This window comes from Salvelinus fontinalis, chromosome 32 (assembly GCF_029448725.1).
Source record: "Salvelinus fontinalis isolate EN_2023a chromosome 32, ASM2944872v1, whole genome shotgun sequence".
Taxonomy (NCBI): Eukaryota; Metazoa; Chordata; class Actinopteri; order Salmoniformes; family Salmonidae; genus Salvelinus; species Salvelinus fontinalis.
In genome coordinates, this window is record NC_074696.1 from 25,673,562 (window position 1) to 25,693,998 (window position 20,437).

The 20,437-nt window shown below is 41.7% G+C and overlaps 2 protein-coding genes across 7 annotated transcripts in view; both read right to left on the minus strand.

Moving 5' to 3' along the window:
* The window catches only part of LOC129830975 (focal adhesion kinase 1-like), a 163,294-nt gene extending 156,565 nt beyond the window's left edge, over positions 1 to 6,729 (minus strand). For both annotated transcript variants that reach the window (XM_055893891.1, XM_055893892.1), the window contains exon 1: positions 6,529 to 6,729. The gene's annotated coding sequence lies outside the window, so the exon portion shown is untranslated. The remainder of the gene's footprint in view (positions 1 to 6,528) is intronic.
* A 4,775-nt stretch (positions 6,730 to 11,504) lies between these two features.
* Positions 11,505 to 20,437, minus strand: part of LOC129830980 (DENN domain-containing protein 3-like) — a 42,850-nt gene continuing 33,917 nt past the window's right edge. For all 5 annotated transcript variants that reach the window (XM_055893908.1, XM_055893906.1, XM_055893907.1 and 2 more), the window contains 6 exons: positions 20,015 to 20,157; positions 19,371 to 19,531; positions 18,841 to 18,980; positions 17,358 to 17,476; positions 12,901 to 13,038; positions 11,505 to 12,543 (listed from right to left, as the gene is read on the minus strand). In XM_055893908.1, coding sequence (XP_055749883.1) covers positions 12,343 to 12,543; positions 12,901 to 13,038; positions 17,358 to 17,476; positions 18,841 to 18,980; positions 19,371 to 19,531; positions 20,015 to 20,157 — 902 coding nt within the window. In that variant the 3' untranslated portion in view covers positions 11,505 to 12,342. The remainder of the gene's footprint in view (positions 12,544 to 12,900; positions 13,039 to 17,357; positions 17,477 to 18,840; positions 18,981 to 19,370; positions 19,532 to 20,014; positions 20,158 to 20,437) is intronic.

The following is a 20,437-nucleotide window of genomic DNA, read 5'->3' on the forward strand; positions in this document are numbered from 1 at the left end:
CGTACAATATGCATATTATTATTACTATTGGATAGAAAACACTCTCTAGTTTCTAAAACCGTTTGAATTATTTCTCTGAGTGAAACAGAACTCATTCTGCAGCACATCTCCTGACCAGGAAGTGGAATGTCTGAAATCGATACTCTGTTCAACTTCCTGCCTATACATGGGCATAAAACGTAAGAGTCTACGTACACTTCATAGACCTTCCCCTGGTTGTCAAGAGGCTGCGAGAGAAGAAATTTTGTGTTCATCTTGTTCTGAATTGGAATACAAGCTCTTTGTATGACGTGTCCCTCATTTCCGGTACTCTTGGCAGCGCCAGTTGGACAGTGGGATTGCCTTCTGTTTAGCTGCCGTTATGGACGACTACTATCTCCGGTTCGGATTTTATTTGATACATGTGACCATATCATCGTAAAGTATGTTTTTTCAATTATAGTTTAATCAGATTATTGAAATTTTTTCGGGAGTTTTGCCGTGTTCCGTTCTCTGACTTTGTTGACGTTGGAGAGATCCGTGCCAGTTGGCAAGTGCCCATGCTAAATGAAGAGGGAAATTTGCCGTTCCAGATCCAAACAACGACTGTTCTGGACAAAGGACACCATGTCCAACATTCTGACGGAAGATCACCAAAAGTAAGAAACATTTTATGATGCTATTTCTAATATCAGTCTCGCATGTGAACTGGTCGTCGGCGCCCAAGTGTTTCTGGCTATTGTGGCTACGCTAATATAACGCTACATTTTGTTTTCGCTGTAAAACATTTAATAAATCGGAAATATTGTCTGGAATCACAAGATGCCTATCTTTCAATTGCTGTACACTATGTATTTTTCAGAAATGTTTTATGATGAGTAGTTAGGTATTTGACGTTGGTGTCTGTAAATATTATGGCTGCTTTCGGTGCAATTTCTGATTGTAGCTGAAATGTAAACTATGGTTTATACCTGAAATATGCAAATTTTTCGAAAAAAAAATATGTTATACAATAAATATGTTATCAGACTGTCATCTGATGAAGTTGTTTCTTGGTTAGTGGCTATTTATATCTTTATTTGGTCGAATTTGTGATAGCTACTGATGGAGTAATAAACTGTTATAGTAAAAAAAGTGGTGTCTTTTGCTAACGTGGTTAGCTAATAGATTTACATATTTTGTCTTCCCTGTAAAACATTTTAAAAATCGGACATGTTGGCTGGATTCACAAGATGTGTACCTTTCATATGCTGTATTGGACTTGTTAATGTGTGAAAGTTAAATATTTAAAAAATATATATTTTGAATTTCGAGCCCTGCACTTTGAGCTGGCTGTTGTCATAAATGTACCGACGTCGGGCTTGCACGCAAAACAGGTTAACTAGTGATTATGTTAAGATTGATTGTTTTTTATAAGATAAGTTTAATGCTAGCTAGCAACTTACCTTGGCTTCTTGCTGCCCTCGCTTACCAGGTAGTCAGCCTGCCATGCAGGCTCCTCGTGGAGTGCAATGTAAGGCAGGTGGTTAGAGCGTTGGACTAGTAACCGGAAGGTTGCAAAAACGAATCCCCAAGGGGAAAATCTGTCATTCTGCCCCTGAACAAGGCAGTTAACCCCCCGTTCCTAGGCCTTCATTGAAAATAAGAACGTGTTCTTAACTGACTTGCGTAGTTAAATAAAGGTGTTAAAAAAAAAAACATCTGCCAAATCGGTGTCCAAAAATACAGATTTCCGATTGTTATGAAAACTTGAAATCGGCCCTAATTAATCGGCCATTCCGATTAATCGGTCGACCTCTAATATATATATATATATACACTGCTCAAAAAAATAAAGGGAACACTTAAACAACACAATGTAACTCCAAGTCAATCACACTTCTGTGAAATCAAACTGTCCACTTAGGAAGCAACACTGATTGACAATACATTTCACATGCTGTTGTGCAAATGGAATAGAAAACAGGTGGAAATTATAGGCAATTAGCAAGACACCCCCAATAAAGGAGTGGTTCTCAAAGGACCACTTCTCAGTTCCTATGCTTCCTGGCTGATGTTTTGGTCACTTTTGAATGCTGGCGGTGCTTTCACTCTAGTGGTAGCATGAGACGGAGTCTACAACCCACCCAAGTGGCTCAGGTAGTGCAGCTCATCCAGGATGGCACATCAATGCGAGCTGTGGCAAGAAGGTTTGCTGTGGCTGTCAGCGTAGTGTCCAGAGCATGGAGGCGCTACCAGGAGACAGGCCAGTACATCAGGAGACGTGGAGGAGGCCGTAGGAGGGCAACCACCCAGCAGCAGGACCGCTACCTCCGCCTTTGTGCAAGGAGGAGCAGGAGGAGCACTGCCAGAGCCCTGCAAAATGACCTCCAGCAGGCCACAAATGTGCATGTGTCTGCTCAAACGGTCAGAAACAGACTCCATGAGGGTGGTATGAGGGCCCGATGTCCACAGGTGGGGGTTGTGCTTACAGCCCAACACCGTGCAGGACGTTTGGAATTTGCCAGAGAACACCAAGATTGGCAAATTTGCCACTGGCGCCCTGTGCTCTTCACAGATGAAAGCAGGTTCACACTGAGCACGTGACAGATGTGACAGAGTCTGGAGACGACGTGGAGAACGTTCTGCTGCCTGCAACATCCTCCAGCATGACCGGTTTGGCGATGGGTCAGTCATGGTGTGGGGTGGCATTTCTTTGGGGGTCCGCACAGCCCTCCATGTGCTCGCCAGAGGTAGCCTGACTGCCATTAGGTACCGAGATGAGATCCTCAGACCCCTTGTGAGACCATATGCTGATGCGGTTGGCCCTGGGTTCCTCCTAATGCAAGACAATGCTAGACCTCATGTGGCTGGAGTGTGTCAGCAGTTCCTGCAAGAGGAAGGCATTGATGCTATGGACTGGCCCGCCCGTTCCCCAGACCTGGACACTCCCTGTTCTCTGGAGTGATGAATCACGCTTCACCATCTGGACAAATCTGGGTTTGGAGGATGCCAGGAGAATGCTACCTGCCCGAATGCATAGTGCCAACTGTAAAGTTTGGTGGAGGAGGAATAATGGTCTAGGGCTGTTTTTCATGGTTCGTGCTATACCCCTTCCAGTGAAGGGAAATCTTAACACTAGAGCATACAATGACATTCTCGACGATTCTGTGCTTCGGACCTTATGGCAACAGTTTGGGGAAGGCTCTTTCCTGTTTCAGCATGACAATGCCCCCGTGCACAAAGCGAGGTCCATACAGAAATGGTTTGTCGAGATCGGAGTGGAAGAACTGGACTGCACAGAGCCCTGACCTCAACCCCATTGGACACCTTTGGGATGAATTGGAATGCTGACTGCGAGCCAGGCCTAATCGCCCAACATCAGTGCCCGACCTCACTAATGCTCTTGTGGCTGAATGGAAGCTAGTCCCCACAGCAATGTTGCAACATCGTGGAACGCCTTCACAGAAGATTGGAGGCTGTTATAGCAGTTAAAGGGGGGACCAACTCTATATTTATGCCCATGATTTTGGAATGACATGTTTGACGTGCAGGTGTCCACATACTACTAAATTTATATTTCGGTCTCTGACATTGCTCGTTCTGATATTTCTGAATTTGGTGTGTATTCTTTTTAATTGGTAGGTATTACTGCACTGTTGGAGCTAGAAACACTAGCACTTCGCTGAACCAGCAAATCTGTGTACGTGACCACTAAACGTATATTTCATTTGACAATACATCAGGTTATCCACACAGTTTTTTTTCACAATATATGGTTGTTTTTGTGTTTTTTTCCCACAGTGTAAGACAACACAATTTTCCTAATTGAGACTTAATAGAGGAAGAGAATAAAGGATTTCAAGCAGCCTCACGTAGTCATTGACTTCAATTGACAGGTCAGTCAGCCAATTTCAGTAATCAGTAGCCAGCATCCTCCGCACTATTCATTTAAGATTATGCTGCTAAGGCTATCACAGTACACTTTATAATATATTATAAATTGGGTGTTTCGAGCCCAGAATGCTGATTGGCTGACAGCCATGGTATATCAGACCATATACCACGGGTATGACAAACCATTTATTTTTACTGCTCTAATTACATTGGTCGTGTTTAAGAACAGCCCTTAGCCGTGGTATATTGGCCATATACCACACCCCTCCCAGGCCTTATTGCTTAATATGTAATATAGTTTATAATATAGTTATAATAGAGGACGATCACACACGCAGGCATTTACATACAGACTGAAAACAACAACTGTTTTCAATCAACTCATCCATTCTCACAGAGAGAGTTCAAAGAGTTATGAATGAACACATCTATGAAACATACAACACAAGCTATGATCAGAGGGAAACTGGAGTCAATTAAACTTGGAGTGAACTGCAACATGATGCTGGCTGTGAAACCATGCTGCGGACCGAGTGGAAGCAATAAACTTGATGTTAATCTGTTATTTACGCCTCTGACCAAAGAAATGGAAATAATAATGAAACAACAAAGTGTTCAAAATGGACACAGACACACACACACACAAAGACACTCCATCTTTGTTTTGTAATTATGGTTTAGGGATCTGAGGCTGGAACTCCAACGTGTCCATTATAAATGCCAGCAGCAGAACAGACCTAGTCTAAAACCTGTGTTTGTGAAACATGTTATTTACTACTGTAGCTCATCAGGTCAAAATGCAACAACAATTCACATAATAGCCACAGCTGCATCACAGCACAGCAAATCCTCTCTCTTCTCAATCTCTCACACACACACACAACATGAAACTGCTGCTGCTGAGTAGAGGGGAAAAAGGCGTTTCCCCCCCCAGAATCCTGAGGGACAGTGTGTCTGTGTGTGTGAGGCAGCCAGGCTAGGCTGCATCCTGGAAGGCCAATCTAAAGCAGAATGCAGGAGCACAACTGGAGAACATTGTTAATTTGTCCTTCCTGTCACAGCCGCTGCTTCAGACACAGCTCCTCTTCCTCTGCAGCTAAAACAACAGTAGGCAGAATAAGGAGGAGGATGTGGAATATAGCCTATGTCCGTGTGGGATCCCAACTTGCCTGAGGTGGATATGATGAGCATGGTTAAGCCTAGGCCTACTCAGTGGACAATGTCACGTGTGCACACGCACACCGACAGACACAAGCATGCATCCACGCACGTACTCACAGACACCCACCGAGTGGCCGATGGAAGTCTTGGAATTAATTCATCAAGCAATGAATGAGTCGAATCAAAGTCTGTATGTTTCCTTTCATCCCCCCTTATTACTGCCAGCCCATTAGATTACAAACTGTACAAGTGTTTGTTTATGTGTCATCATGAAGTCTGTATCTGTCAACACATCTGCTCTCCTGGCTCTGAAAGTGTACTTTCAAAAGTGGGGGGGTCTGGTCCTGTATTTGTCAAGTGTCTCAGAGTAGGAGTTTTGATCTAGGATCAGTATTGCCTTTTAAATCGTAACAATTCAGACTATTATGGACAAGGTTAACCTGATCCTAGATCACCACTCCTACTCTGAGACACTTGATTACAGGCCCTGAGTGCAATACTGTCCCACCCTTCACTCTTTACAGAGGTTTATTGTGAGTCTCAAGCAGACAAGTAGATGTTCGGAACGTCCCTGAAAAACATTGGGATAGTCAACACGAACACAATATTATGGCAGACCAAGGTCATATGGCATATCAAAAACCGATTTCACATTTTTGTGTGTGTGTGTATATATATGAGAGAGAGAGTATGTGATATATAGACTTATTTCATAATTTATAACATGAACGTCAGACTATCCTATCACATTCACGAGTCTCTTGGATTTCGGCTAAATAAACTAAAAGTAGCCTAACAATGACAATATATGCCTGGTGGTTTACACTCAGGAGTCACTCGCTGCTCCTAAAAATACAGGCCTTCACTGCACTGTAATTTAAAGGGCCTCGGGCTACGCGAAGCTTACAGTTGTAAACAGTAACAAGAATTCCACGGCAATAGTCAAATATAATGGGAGCCGTAGGTTTCGCATGGGTGTAAGTGTAGCGAATCACAAATCTTCAGGAAACACCCATAGGCTAGGCTACCTATAGTTACCACATACATCTCTCAGAAAGGTAGTCTAGATAAACTACACAAACGAAACAATAATTGAATAGACTATGCTCTAAGACTTTATGATCATATTGTGGAAAGAAATGTAATATACAACCATTTCTGGAGATTCCCGAGTCATTGTTAACTATTAAATGTACAGTAACGTTACTTTCCTAAAGATGTAATCAAAGACAACCAACATTTTTTTTGTTAGCTTGAATTGGTCAACGTTACTGTTACGTGTGGCACATTATAGCGAGGAAGTATCAATTGAGCGACAACACCAACGATTGAGCATTACATTAGCAGAATAGCCATCTTCAACAGAATATTAACTGATATGGAAAATAACTTATAATTTTATGTGAAGAAAACGTCAATGTGTCGGCACAGCAAATCCTCCATCACACACAGTCTTCAACTGGAAGCCGCCTACATTTTACATACAAATATAATAAACATGACTGTACTCACTTTGTCCTTTCCAATTCGCGTGTTGGATCAATTCACTTTAGTTAACCGGTTCAATTCCTCGTTTATATGTGTTTTAAATCCGTTAAAAACTGAAGTTGCTTAGCGGTTCGTGCGCTCTCCTTTCTCTGCCCACCACTTCAGGCTCGTTAAGTTCTGTATATTCCCAATCCTGAGCCGAGCATTCCAATATGGCTGACACGCAGGAACAACCGGCCTACAGTTGAAGCAACTACACCCCTCACAGGAAAATTGTGAAGCAGGCAGGCGTTAGAAAACTGTAGCAGGCAGTGCCACACACTCACCAAACATTCATGCCGCCACACCTTGAGTGTTACTTTAAAACAGTATTATACTTGAAATGTTTCAAGTCATGGTGATTCATTTTGCGATGCCCCAGCAATTACTGTAATACGTGACATCAAAGGCTACAATGTAACGTTCTAAAACCTGAGGCTGCCCAAGAAGTCGTGTATGTTTTTTGTTGTTGTTGACAATGTTGCAAATTATCTACTGTGAGCTGCTAATGTAATAATCATTTAATGCTGTTCTGTATGTTATAGGCTACTGTATCATTTTGAACATAGCTGTTATTGCATATATTTGAATCGATCTTCTTTCATTTTTTTTTCATGTTCAAAGGTCAGTTTTATTTTGTTTCTATTTATGTAATTTATGTGGTTGTGTGTGTGTGTGTGTGTGTGTGTGTGTGTGTGTGTGTGTGTGTGTGTGTGTGTGTATTTGACTGAATGACCACTATTGCTATCCTACTTCTCTGCACACAATTTGTTCACACACCACAAGTATGTTTTATTTCTAGTAGCAGGGGTTGCCCCTAAAGTAGCCTAGCTAGCCTACATATCTAGGGTCATATCTCTCCACTCCAACCCTACCATTAGAGGACAAAGTAAAGTTGATGACATGTGTGCATTGGCGCATATACTGTCTAGCACTTTCTGCATGCAGTGGAGTCAAGTTACCTGGAGACCGATTTATGTATCAACAAAAAGGGGCACGATTTACTAATTGCATCACCCTTCCCCACATCAGAGGGGTGCAAGGCCAGCAACACCTGTTCACTGGTGACCTGACTCTCCTTCTCATTCTCTTTTGAGGAAATCACAACTAGGTTTGTTGTTGTTGCTGGATTTCCACCACAAAGAGTAAGCGTATGACTGATATCTTGTCATTACAGTAATGATTCAATGCTTATCAGCAGTCCTATATGGGTGTTGTGATGGATGGGCACTACTGTAGTATCCATCCTATATATAAGATAAACATAATGCCCACTCCATATGATTAAGTGTGTGATACAGTAGTTCTGAGTGTGAGGACTCTTGATTGAGTCTCTCTCTATGGAAATTCAATACAACTACAGTGGCAAGAAAAAGTATGTGAACCCTTTGGAATTACCTGGATTTATGCATAAACTGGTCATAACATTTGATCTGATCTTCATCTCAGTCACAACAATAGACAAACACGTTGTGCTTAAACTAATAACACACCTTTTATTTTTCTGGTCTATTTTGAATACATCATTTAAACATTTACAGTATAGGTTGGGGAAAGTATGTGAACCCCAAGGCTAATGACTTCTCCAAAAACTAATTGGAGTCAGGAGTCAGCTAACCTGGAGTTCAATCAATGAGACGAGATCGGAGATGTTGGTTAGAGCTGCCTTGACCTATAAAAATAAACACACAATTTGAGTTTGCTATTCACAAGCAGCATTGCCTGATGTGAACCATGCCTTGAAGAAAATAGATCTCAAAAGACCCAAGATCAAGAATAGTTGACTTGCATAAAGCAGGAAATGGTTACAAAAGTATCTCTAAAAGCCTTGATGTTCATCAGTCCACGGTAAGACAAATTGTCTATAAATGGAGAAAGTTCAGCACTATTGCTACTCTCCCTAGGAGTGGCTGTCCTGCAAAGATGACTGCAAGAGCACAGCGCAAAATGCTCAATGAGGTTATGAAGAATCCTAGAATGTCAGCTAAAGACTTACACAAATCTCTGGGACATGCTAACATCTGACGAGTCTACGATACGTAAAACACTAAACAAGAATGGTTTTCATGGGAGGACACCCTGGAAGAAGCCATTGCTGTCCAAAACACCCATTGCTGCACGTCTGAGGTTCGCAAAAGAGCACCTGGATTTTCCACAGCACTACTGGCAAAATATTCTGTGGACAGATGAAACTAAAGTTGAGTTGTTTGGAAGAAACACACAGCACTGTGTGGAGAAAAAAAGGCACAGAACATCAACATCAAAACCTCATCCCCACTGTAAAGTATGGTGGAGGAAGCATCATGGTTTGGAGCTGCTTTGTTGCCTCAGGGCCTGGACAGCTTGCTATCATCAATGGAAAAATGAATTCCCAAGTTTATCAAGACATTTTGCAGGAGAATGTAAGGCTATCTGTCCACCATTTGCTCAACAGAAGTTGGGTGATGCAACAGGACAACCGAAAACAGAAGTAAATAAACAGAATGGTTAACAGAAGAAAATACACCTTCTGGAGTGGCCCAGTCAGAGTCCTGACCTCAACCCGATTGAGATGCTGTGGCATGACCTCAAAAGAGCGGTTCACAGACATCCCAAGAATATTACTGAACTGATACAGTTTTGTAAAGCGGAATGGTCCAAAATTCCTCCTGATCGTTGTGCAAGTCTGATCCGCACCTACAGAAAATGTTTGGTTGAGGTTCTTGCTGCAAAAAGGAGGGTCAACCAGTTAGAAATCCCAGGGTTCACATACTTTTCCCACCCTGCACTGTGAATGTTTACACAGTCTGTTCAATAAAGACATGAAAACGTATAATTGTTTGTGTTTTATTAGTTTAAGCAGACTTAAATGAAGATCAGATCGAATTTCATGACATATCTATGCAGAAATCCAAGTAACTCCAAAGGGTTCACATACTTTTCCTTGCCACTATGTACAGATGACATTTACCGTAGCCAACCATTTTGCCTATCAAATGGAAGGAACGGATACCGGTATACAGTAGATATGGTAGCAGAGTTCCATCCCTTTAGCAAACACAAAGACCCCTCTCGGTTCAACTGCCACATACTGTGCATCCATCCATCCCTCTCTGCCAATAGCAAGTGGTTGTACACTCAGCAGCATTCTGTGCTGACTCATAAAAAGAGGCAGATTCCTAATCCTCATGCACAATCACCCACACACACTTGAAAACCCCCACACTCACATACTGTGAGTATTAAAAGCTTGGAAAACTTCCAAACGGAGTAACCCTTGGCATAGGGAATCCTCCAATCCTCATGATTTACAGAAATCAGGTTTACCGAAAAATGACAGGGACCCAGGTCAGGACAATGGTGCTCCCAAGGCCATCTTACATAATGGTTTGGTAAATTGGTAATGCAGTTTCTCTAGGTGTATTTTCATCTTCAATATTTCATGGCCTTTTACTGTAAATACAAATAAAACACCCCCACTACCAGCCATTATGAAGCAACACTATATGACCATCAACCAGACCTTACTCTGCATAGTAGCTAGGTCCCAAATGGCATCCTATTCCCTATATAGTGCATTACTTTTGACAAGGGCCCAGATCTAAAGTAGTGCACTGTGTAGGGAACAGTGGAGGCTGCTGAGGGGAGGACGGCTCATAATAACGTCTGGAACGGAGCGAATGGAATGGCATCAAACGCATGGAAACCATGTGTTTGATGTTGTTGATAATTTACCACTTATTCCACTCCAGCCATTACCAGCCCACACAATACTTCTTCTGGGAATTGATATCTGTCTGAGGGGAGGAGTCTTCCTGTTATATACTGTACGTGTGTATAAATGATGTCATGATGTGTGTTGGACTAATCTTATTGCTGTCACCCAGTCTGTGTGTTGGTGGCAGGTAGCCTACCCACGGTAGCCTACCCACCTGCACTGGGCCAGTAACCAAAAGGTTTCTGATTCGAATCCCCGAGCTGACTAGGTAAAAAAAATAAAACGTTTTAATTGTGCCCTTGAGCAAGGCACTTACTCATATCCAGAGCGACTTAGTGGCAATTAGGGTTGTCTGCTAAATTACTTTATGTATAGATGCTTGATTCAACGGGGCCCCTGTGTAATGTAATCCTAGTATTATAGATTCAACCTCAAAGGGTCTTAGACGTCCCTGGATTCAATTACTACAACTCATTGCAAAGTTGTAGTTGTGACCAAAAATCGATGGCATTTGAAACCCATTGGGCACATCCCAATTTGTGGAAAAAAACATTGTTTAAAAAAATCCCCAGTCTCTAATCTACAGCTGGATTTAAAATGGGGTCTGTGATTGTGTTCATACAATGCAACACAGAAACAGAGGAGAGGGATTTATATTTGTAGAGCTGGCAACAGTTAGAGAATAAAAATTGGAATACTCTGGCATTTGGATGATGACTTTGATGATTTTGCCATCTGCTGGTGTGATTAATGAGAGGATTCTCAGATGATGTAGATACGGGCTTGCCTGTAGCCACCGTAACGGGATTTAATACAAATCTGAATAAAGACTACTGCATGAAGGCAGCCAAATTACTTCATCTGATTATATATGTGCCAAGTGGGTTAAAATGTTATAATCCTCAAGATTTAAAAAAAAATGGTAGTATAGCTGAATATTGTTGTTGTATTTTGATTCATCCCACAGCATTTTTTGAAAAGGTACAGTAGGTTCAGGCGTTTTCAGAAGATGGGCAGGGACTCCGCTGTCCTGATGTTAGGGGGAAGCTTGTTCCACCAAATCGCTATATAGAGAAATTAAAGTATTTAGTTTGTCATTACAATGTCAATCTCATGACCTGTAGCCTACACAAACAGTTTACAGAAGACAGTTCTGGGATGTGAATTAAAATGTAAGAGAGGATGCTGTACTGTCCCCTGGTGGCAAAAGGCATATTACAAAACAATATACTGTACTATAAAGAATATACAAGAAACACTAATATTAATGGAAAATATTTAATTTTTTCATTTAAAATGTTAGAAGTAGCTTGTGTCATGTTATATGAAGACTGAGACAAATACATTGCGAGGACAAGTCTTCATTACTAAACATTTTAATAATACTAAAATGCATAGTTTGGGTTGAGTGTATTAAACATACAAAAACATATTTAACAGAAAAAGCACATACATTAAATATGAAATACTTATTTGGATGTGAGTAACCTGTGAAGCATCCCAATATAAAAACATCTAAGGTTCCTCCTTTGATGTAAATAATACAATAATCAGTGTACTGCTTAAAAAGGAAAATGACATCCAAAACTGTGTTTTGGTATTTGTTTCATTAGTCTATTGTTGATATAGTCCAAAAATGCATCACACCGGCAGTATTTCTGTATTTTTTAAGTTATATATCTTGAAAAATGTATTTCTGATATTCAAAACATGTTGGGATTATATCAACAATGGACTAATGAAACAAATACCTAAATAGTTTCCCTTTAACATAAACAATAAGATACATGTGTTTAAAACTATAGGTTGGAAAGATTATTCCAGAAATAAAAATAAATCCTATGCAATCAGGTGAACTTTGGGTTGGTCATCCATCCACAGGCAGTCACAAATCACGACTAGAGTTTATTTCCCAACTGTTCATAATCACCTGGGTTATTTGGGCACACCTTAGCAAAACAATTTTCAATGGTTAACAAAAATGAGCGTTTCTTATTGAACAAGTTCCTGTTTCAGTCCGTTTTCTACCGTTTGGTGAATAATGAACACAATCCTGTTCTGACCCCCAGTTACCAGGTGGCAGTATTGAATTTCAACTCAAGTTACTCCACTTTCCAGATGGCTATCTTCCCATCCTCACGGGCTGCCCCACTCAGCACATAGCGGTCCTCTGCGGAGCACAGTGCCTGGACACAGTCTGTGTGAGCTACCAGCTCCTTCTCCACCGTGTGTCGCTGGGCATCCACTACGTAGATCTTCCCCCTGGACTTCCCCGAACTCCACCCTCGGCCCCCAACCCAGATCTGACAGGACCGGTTAACAGATTAGGTTTCATCACCATAAAGGACACATCTCATTTCTGGTTTTAAGACATGCTGAATTGACAATTGACATGTCAGAGTGCATTGTGATAGGAATGATCTAGTCAGTATTTTAAAAAAGCTATAAAAAAAAAAATTAAAGCAGGAAAGGAGTGGGAAAGGGAACCCATGGTGATTTGGGCCTGTTAATATTTTAAACTTTCACATAATACCTTAATACAGAACTAAGTAATGTAACTAATCCAGTGGAGTACCCAAGGAATGCCATTTTATAGAAACTACAGTAGAGTAGAAGCACACTCATTTTCCTCCTACAGTACAGTCTACAGACAATCTCACCTGGTTTTTGACCTTGATAAGGCAGGTGACGCCTGCACAGTCAGGCAGCTGAATCCTCTGGAAAGGCTTGGTGGGCTCCCTGAGGTGCCACACACACAGCTCCCCTACGTCTATACAGGCCGTCCACAGCTGCTCTCTCTGAAACACGTATGGTACACAACACGGCTCCAATCATCACTCCCATACCATGTCAAAGTAGCCCAGACCTCACTGATCGCAGTAGGCTGTATGTAAACTATGACATACTATGTACATACAGTGGGGTCCAAAATGATTGACACCCTTGAAAAAAGACGAGCAATAATTAGTGTATAAAAATAAATAAAATACTGAGATATATTGTATGCAACAAAAAAAGGAAATGATATTATTTTATACTAATACAATTGCTCAGAGAAAGATATTGTTTAACAGGTAATACTTTTTTCTCCTCAAAAAAGGTAGGATTAAAAATTTACACCCCTAAAGACTTATAAATAATGTAGTCAAAAGTGTAGTATTTGGTCCCATATTCCAAGCATGCAATGACTTAATCAAGCTTGTGACTCTACAAACTTGTTGGATGCATTTGCAGTTAATTTAGTTTGTTTGATTATTATGTGCCCAATAGAAATGAATGGTACATAATGCATAGTGTCATTTTGGAGTCACTTTTATTGTAAATAAGAATAGTTGATGTATCTAAAGACTTCTACATTAATGTAGAAGCTACCATGATTACAGATATGGTGACAAGTTACCATGTCTTGGGGGTATGATCTTTAATCCTCATCATTATTCCATTAGAGATATTAAATAAGAAAAATATATATACACATTTCACTAGCCTCAGTTTGACACCGCTCAACACAGTGCACCTGGCACCTTTTACCAGAGGTGTGGACTCGAGTCACAAAATTATGATTTTAGACTCGACAAAATCAAAAAAGACTTGCAACTCGACTTTGACACCAATAACTCGTAACTTAACTTGGATTTGAGCCTTTTGACTCAAACTGACTTGATACCCTCCCCAAGCCCAAATATAAAAAAATTATGCTATTAAAAAAAGTGTGCAGCGCATCAACTCTCATTTAACGGATTACAGTTTGAATCGGACAGCAGCCAATCAAACTGTGCCAACGGAGAAAAAGTTGCGTGTGGCAGTGCAGAGGAACGTCGGCAGGTGAATTCAGACGGAGCCCTTGGAAAGATGCACCTAATCATTGCACCTAAGATTGAGCTACAACTGCTGTTCCTAAAACTATTGACATACATTAGCCTACTGTAACCACACAAAGAGGTTGTGTGTGTGTGTTAAGGTTGGGCGATTGTGTACAAGGGGGGTGCAGGTTTTTTATCTCCCATCTTTTGGATCTGTATATATTTTTTTTTTTACAGACATTCAGGCCAGTGTTCAAATTGTAGGCCTACCTGAAGTTCAGTATCAGTTGTTTTGATGTACCTTTTAATACATTATTGTAACTTTATGGCAGGATTGTTTTAGTTGTCTAGAGTATATCTAGAGAGAGCACTACAATATTTAGTTTTTGTTGTCATATTGACAAGCAGGTCATTTCATTTATTTCCATGGAAATATAAAGTTTATTTGGAAAACAATAAATATATTTTAAAAAGCATTCATGATTTGCGTAAATTTAACTATTACCCTTGTTAAAAATTTTGAAATGGTATTCAATTTGGTGAAGAGCACATTATGACTTGTTTAGGACTCGAAACTCAAAGTTTAGAACTTGAGACTTGACTCGGACTTGCCTGTCTTGACTTGGGACTTGACTTGGGACTTGAGTGCTAAGGCTCGAGACTTACTTGCGACTTGTAAAACAATGACTTGGTCCCACCTCTGCCTTTTACCATACCCACCCACTTAGGAGCCAGGCACAGACAATCAGAATGAGGTTTTCCCCCAAAAATGGTCTTTATTACAGACTGAAAAACTCCTCAGTTTCATCACCTATCAGGGTGGCTGGTCTCAGACAATCCCGCAAGTGAAGAAACCAGATGTGGAGTTCCTGGGCTGGCGTTGTAACACGTGGTCTGCGGTTGTGAGGCCGGGTGGAGTACTGCCAAATTCTCTAAAACAACGTTTGAGGCGGCTTATGGTAGAGAAACAAACATTAAATTATCTGGCAACAGCTCTGGTGGACAATCCTGCAGTCAGCATGCCAATTGCGCACTCCCTCAACTTGAGGCATCTGTGGCATTGTGTTGTGATAAAAATGCACATTTTAGAGTGGCATTTTATTGTCTCCAGCACAAGGTGCACCTGTGTAATGATCATGCTTTTTAATCAGCTTCTTGATATGCCATATCTGGCAGGTGGATGGATTATCTTGGCAAAGGAGAAATGCTCACTAACAAGGATGTAAACAAATTTGGGCACTACATTTGAGAGAAATAAGCTTTATGTGCGTATGGAAAATTTCTGGGATATTTTATTTCAGCTCATCACACACATGTGGGGTTGTTCAAAAAGGAGGAAAATGTTAGTGTTTTATATCGACTGAATTGCCTTTGACTATACACTGAGTATAGCAAATATTAGGTACACCTTCCTAATATTGAGTTGCACCCCCTTTTGCCCTCAGAACACTCTCAATTCGTCAGGGTATAGACTCTACAAGGTGTCGAAAGCATTCCACAGAGATGCTGGCCCATGTTGGCGCCAACGCTTCCTAAAGTTGTGTCAAGTTTGCTGGATGTCCTTTGGGGGGTGGACCATTCTTGATACACAAGGGAAACTGTTGAGCATGAAAAACCCTGCAGCGTTGCAGTTCTTGACACAAACTGGTGTGCCTGGCACCTACTACTACCATACCCTGTTCATAGGCAATTAAATATTTTGTATTTCCCATTCACCCTCAATGGCACACAATCCATGTCTCAAATCATCATTTAGCCTGTCTCCTCCCCTTCATCTACACTGACTGAAGTGGATTTAACAAGTGACATCAATAAGGGATCAGAGCTTCACCTGGTCAGTCTACGTCATGGAAAGAGCAGGTGTTCTTAACATTTTATATACTCAGTATATGTGTATAGATAGATGGACAGAGATATATACACACAGTACATTCGGAGAGTATTCAGACACCTTGACTTTTTCCACATTTTGTTACAGCCTTCTAAAATTGATTACATCATTTTTTCCCCTCAATCTACAAACAATAATACTCCATAATGAAAAAGCGAAAACAGGTTTTTAGAAATTTTTGAGCTCAGGTGCATCATGTTTCCATTGATCATCCTTGAGATGTTTCTACAACTTGGAGTCCACCATTGGTCAATTCAATTGATTAGACATTATTTGGAAAAGCTCACCTGTCTATATAAGAACCCACAGTTGACAGTGCATATCAGAGAAAAAAACCAAGCCATGAGGTCAAAGGAATTGTCTGTAGAGCTCCGAGACAGGATTGTGTCGAGGCACAGATCAGGGGAAGGGTACCAAAACATTTCTGCAACATTGAAGGTCCCCAAGAACACAGTGGCCTCCATCATTCTTAAATGAAAGAAGTTTGGAACCAAGACTCTTCCTAGAGCTGGCCGCCCAGCCAAACTGAGCAATCGGGGGAGAAGGGCCTTGTGCCCGGAAGGTGACCAAGAACCTGATGGTCACTCTGACAGAGCTCCAGAGTTACTCTGTGGAGATGAGAGAACTTTCCAGAAGGACAACCATCTCTGCAGCACTCCACCAATCAGGCCTTTATTGTAGTGTCCAGATGGAAGCCACTCCTCAGTAAAAGGCACATGACAGCCCGCTTGGAGTTTGCCAAAAGGCACCTAAAGGAGTCTCAGACCATGAGAAACAAGATTCTCTGGACTGATGAAACCAAGATTGAACTCCTTGGCCTGAATGCTAAACGTCACGTCTGGAGGAAACCTGGCACCATCCCTACGGTGAAGCATGGTGGTGGCAGCATCATGCTGTGGGGATGTTTTTCAGCGGCAGGGACTGGGATACTAGTCAGGTTCAAGGGAAAGATGAACAGAGCAAAGTACAGAGAGATCCTTGATGAAAATCTGCTCAGGACCTCAGACTGGGGTGAAGGTTCACCTTCCAACAGGACAACAACCCTAAGCACACAGCCAAGAAAATGCAGGAGTGGCTTCGGGACAAGTGTCTGAATGTCTTTGAGTGGCCCAGCAAGAGCCCTGGACTTGAACCCGATCCGGAGGATCTGCAGAGAAGAATGGGAGAAACTCCCCAAATACAGGTGTGCCAAGCTTGTAGGGTCACACCCAAGAAGACTTGAGGTTGTAATCGCTGTCAAAGGCGCTTCAACAAAGTATTGAGTAAATGTGATATCTCAGCTTTTCAAATTTCTAAAAATGTGTTTTTGCTTTGTCATTATGGGGTATTGTGTGAAGATTGATGGGGGGGAAATGTGGGAAAAGGGGTCTGAATACTTTCAGAATGCACTGTATATCTCTATATGACCACAGACACTACCCACCTCATAGTAGAGCAGGAGGCTGCTGAAGGCAGTTGGGGAGCCACAGAGCTGCTCAGGAAGGGAGATCTTGCGATGTAACATTCCATTTTTCCACACCTCCATAATGCAGTCTCTGGCACCTGAATGATGTAGGAGGAATAACATGCCAAAATCACAAATAAAACAATCCATAAGAATCCATCTGTCATCTCTGATGCACCTCCAAGCAGACAACACCATTCTATATACTTCTGGCCCTTCTTTGGACACTACGTTAACAAACCTCCAAATGAGATCAAATGCCATACAACTCCCTTCCGTGGCCTCCAACTGCTCTTAAATGCAAGTAAAACTAAATGCATGCTCTTCAACCGATCGCTGCCCACATCTTCCTGCCTGTCCAGCATCATTACTCTGGATGGTTCTGAATTAGAATATGTGAACAACTACAAATACCTAGGTGTCTGGTTAGAATGTAAACTCTCCTTCCAGACTCACATCAAACATCTCCAATCCAAAGTTAAATCTAGAATCGCCTTCCTATTCCGCAACAAAGCATCCTTCACTCATGCTGCCAAACATACCCTTGTAAAACTGACTATCCTACCGATACTTGACTTCGGTGATGTCATTTACAAAATAGCCTCCAACACTCTACTCAGCAAATTGGATGTAGTCTATCACAGTGCCATCCGTTTTGTCACCAAAGCCCCATATACTACCCACCACAGCGACCTGTATGTTCTCGTTGGCTGGCCCTCGCTTCATATTCGTCACCAAACCCACTGGCTCCAGGTCATCTATACGTCTCTGCTAGGTAAAGCCCCGTCTTATCTGAGCTCACTGGTCACCATAGCAGCACCCACCCGTAGCACGCACTCCAGCAGGTATATTTCACTGGTCTCCCCCAAAGCCAATTCCTCCTTTGGCCACCTTTCCTTCCAGTTCTCTGCTGCCAATGACTGGAACGAATTGCAAAAATCACTGAAGCTGGAGACCCATATCTCCCTCACTAACTTTAAGCACCAGCTGTCAGAGCAGCTCACAGATCACTACACCAGTAAATAGCCCATCTGTAAATAGCCCATCCAACTACCTCATCCCCATACTGTTATTTTTTTGCTCCTTTGCACCCCAGTATCTCTACTTGCACATTCATCTTCTGCACATCTATCACTCCAGTGTTTAATTGCTAAATTATTAATTATTTCACCACTATGGCATATTTATTGCCATCTCACCTCATTTGCAACCACTGTACATATACTTTTTCTATTGTGTTATTGACTGTATGTTTGTTTATTCCATGTGTAACTCTGTTGTTGTTTGTGTTGCACTGCTTTGCTTTATCTTGGCCAGGTCGCAGTTGTAAATGAGAACTTGTTCTCAACTAGCCTACCTGGATAAATAAATGTGAAATAAAAATAAATAAATATATACAGTAGTATAGTACAGCCAGAAGTCATTTTAAGTACCTTATTTTTATGCTTGTACGTGTACTTACAGCACCATAGGGTTCCATTGCAGAGCTGAACGGACTGGAGACGGTCGCAGGAGACCCGGAACTGTTTCCTGACCTGTAACGTGGACACGTCCCACACTATCACTGCACCCTCCGCACTGCAGGAGTATGCCACCTTGGGGCTGCAACAGGGAATACATGTTCGTGTTTAGTGTGGCACACAGTAGCGAAATGTTTTTAAAAACTGGAAAGAGCATTTCATATTGGACACGTTCAGATCTTCAGTCCATTGTCCACCTTTTGGTGCCTAATGAACACGACCCAGGCATAAAGAAAGGATGTTATACTTAAAACAATTTTACTTCGAGCTGGGACTGCTCATTGATGCCGTTATCATGCGGTCCTAAAAAGACAGCTCTCTCTATGGATATGGTGCCAGTAGTAACTGTATGTTTAACTTCACTAGATTACATTTCATTTTACAAGGACAGTGCTCATTAATCAACATTACTGTAAATTTAAGTTTAACCCAGCCGGATAGATTTCAACTGCATGTCATCGTCACCCCTCACCTGTATTTCTCGCTGCGTTCCCCTAGGGACAGCCCTGTGACCTCACTGTGGTGGTCTGTCAGCTGCTTGTTACAGGACATGCTGCGGGTGCTGATTATGTAAATGACTGAATCCTGGGAGCCAATCCACACTTGCTGCCGGTCCACTCCCAACATGCAGTTCTGGACAAAACAATAAAACATAGAATCTCAGGACCATGTTACCAGACAGGCTGGCATGCCCATTTCAAACCAGGCGGTCTGCCCATTTCAAACCAGGCGGTCTGCCCATTTCAAACCAGGCGGTCTGCCCATTTCAAACCAGGCGGTCTGCCCATGTCAAACCAGGTGGCCTGCCTATTTCAAACCATGGCACCAAGACAATTCAGAAATAAAGCACCATTTTAAAACCGTCCCATTTCAAAAACATAGAAGCAGGTCCAAGCAGGTAATTTCAGTCATAATATACTGTACCCACCAGGGGTCAGTAGAATCCCTCAAGTTATATTCATCTACACAAACACTAAATATAGCCAAATGGGACCAAGCAGAAGACGACTAAATGTGGTAAGTGAATTACTACTGCTTTTTGATAATTCTATAAATTGTCCTCCTCCCTTCAATTTGCCTACTCCTTTAAAATAGTGGTCCCATCCCCATCCTTACCACTCGTGAAGTTCCCACTTGGACTTGTTTCTGCTGCATGGACCAGCTGGTTGCATCAAACACCACCACCTTCCCGTCACTCAGGGCACACCACAGTTTGGGGTTCCCATCACCCTCAGAGTCAGACGACACGCCCAGCTGGCCTGAGAATGTGAACAAAAATATTGCTGAATGCAGGAACCCCTGAATCTGCATTTTCTATGCATCTATTTCTATATTCCTACAAGCATGGCGTAATATTTCTCACATGCTGAAAAAGTCTATATACTGTAGGTCTGATTCAAATACAGTAAGTAGCTCATGGCTTGACTAGTAGAAATGGTAACTATAGTGCATTTGGAAAGTATTCAGGCCCCTTGACTTTTCCCACAATGTTACGTTACAGCCTTATTCTAAAATTGATTAAATAGTTTTTTCCCCCTC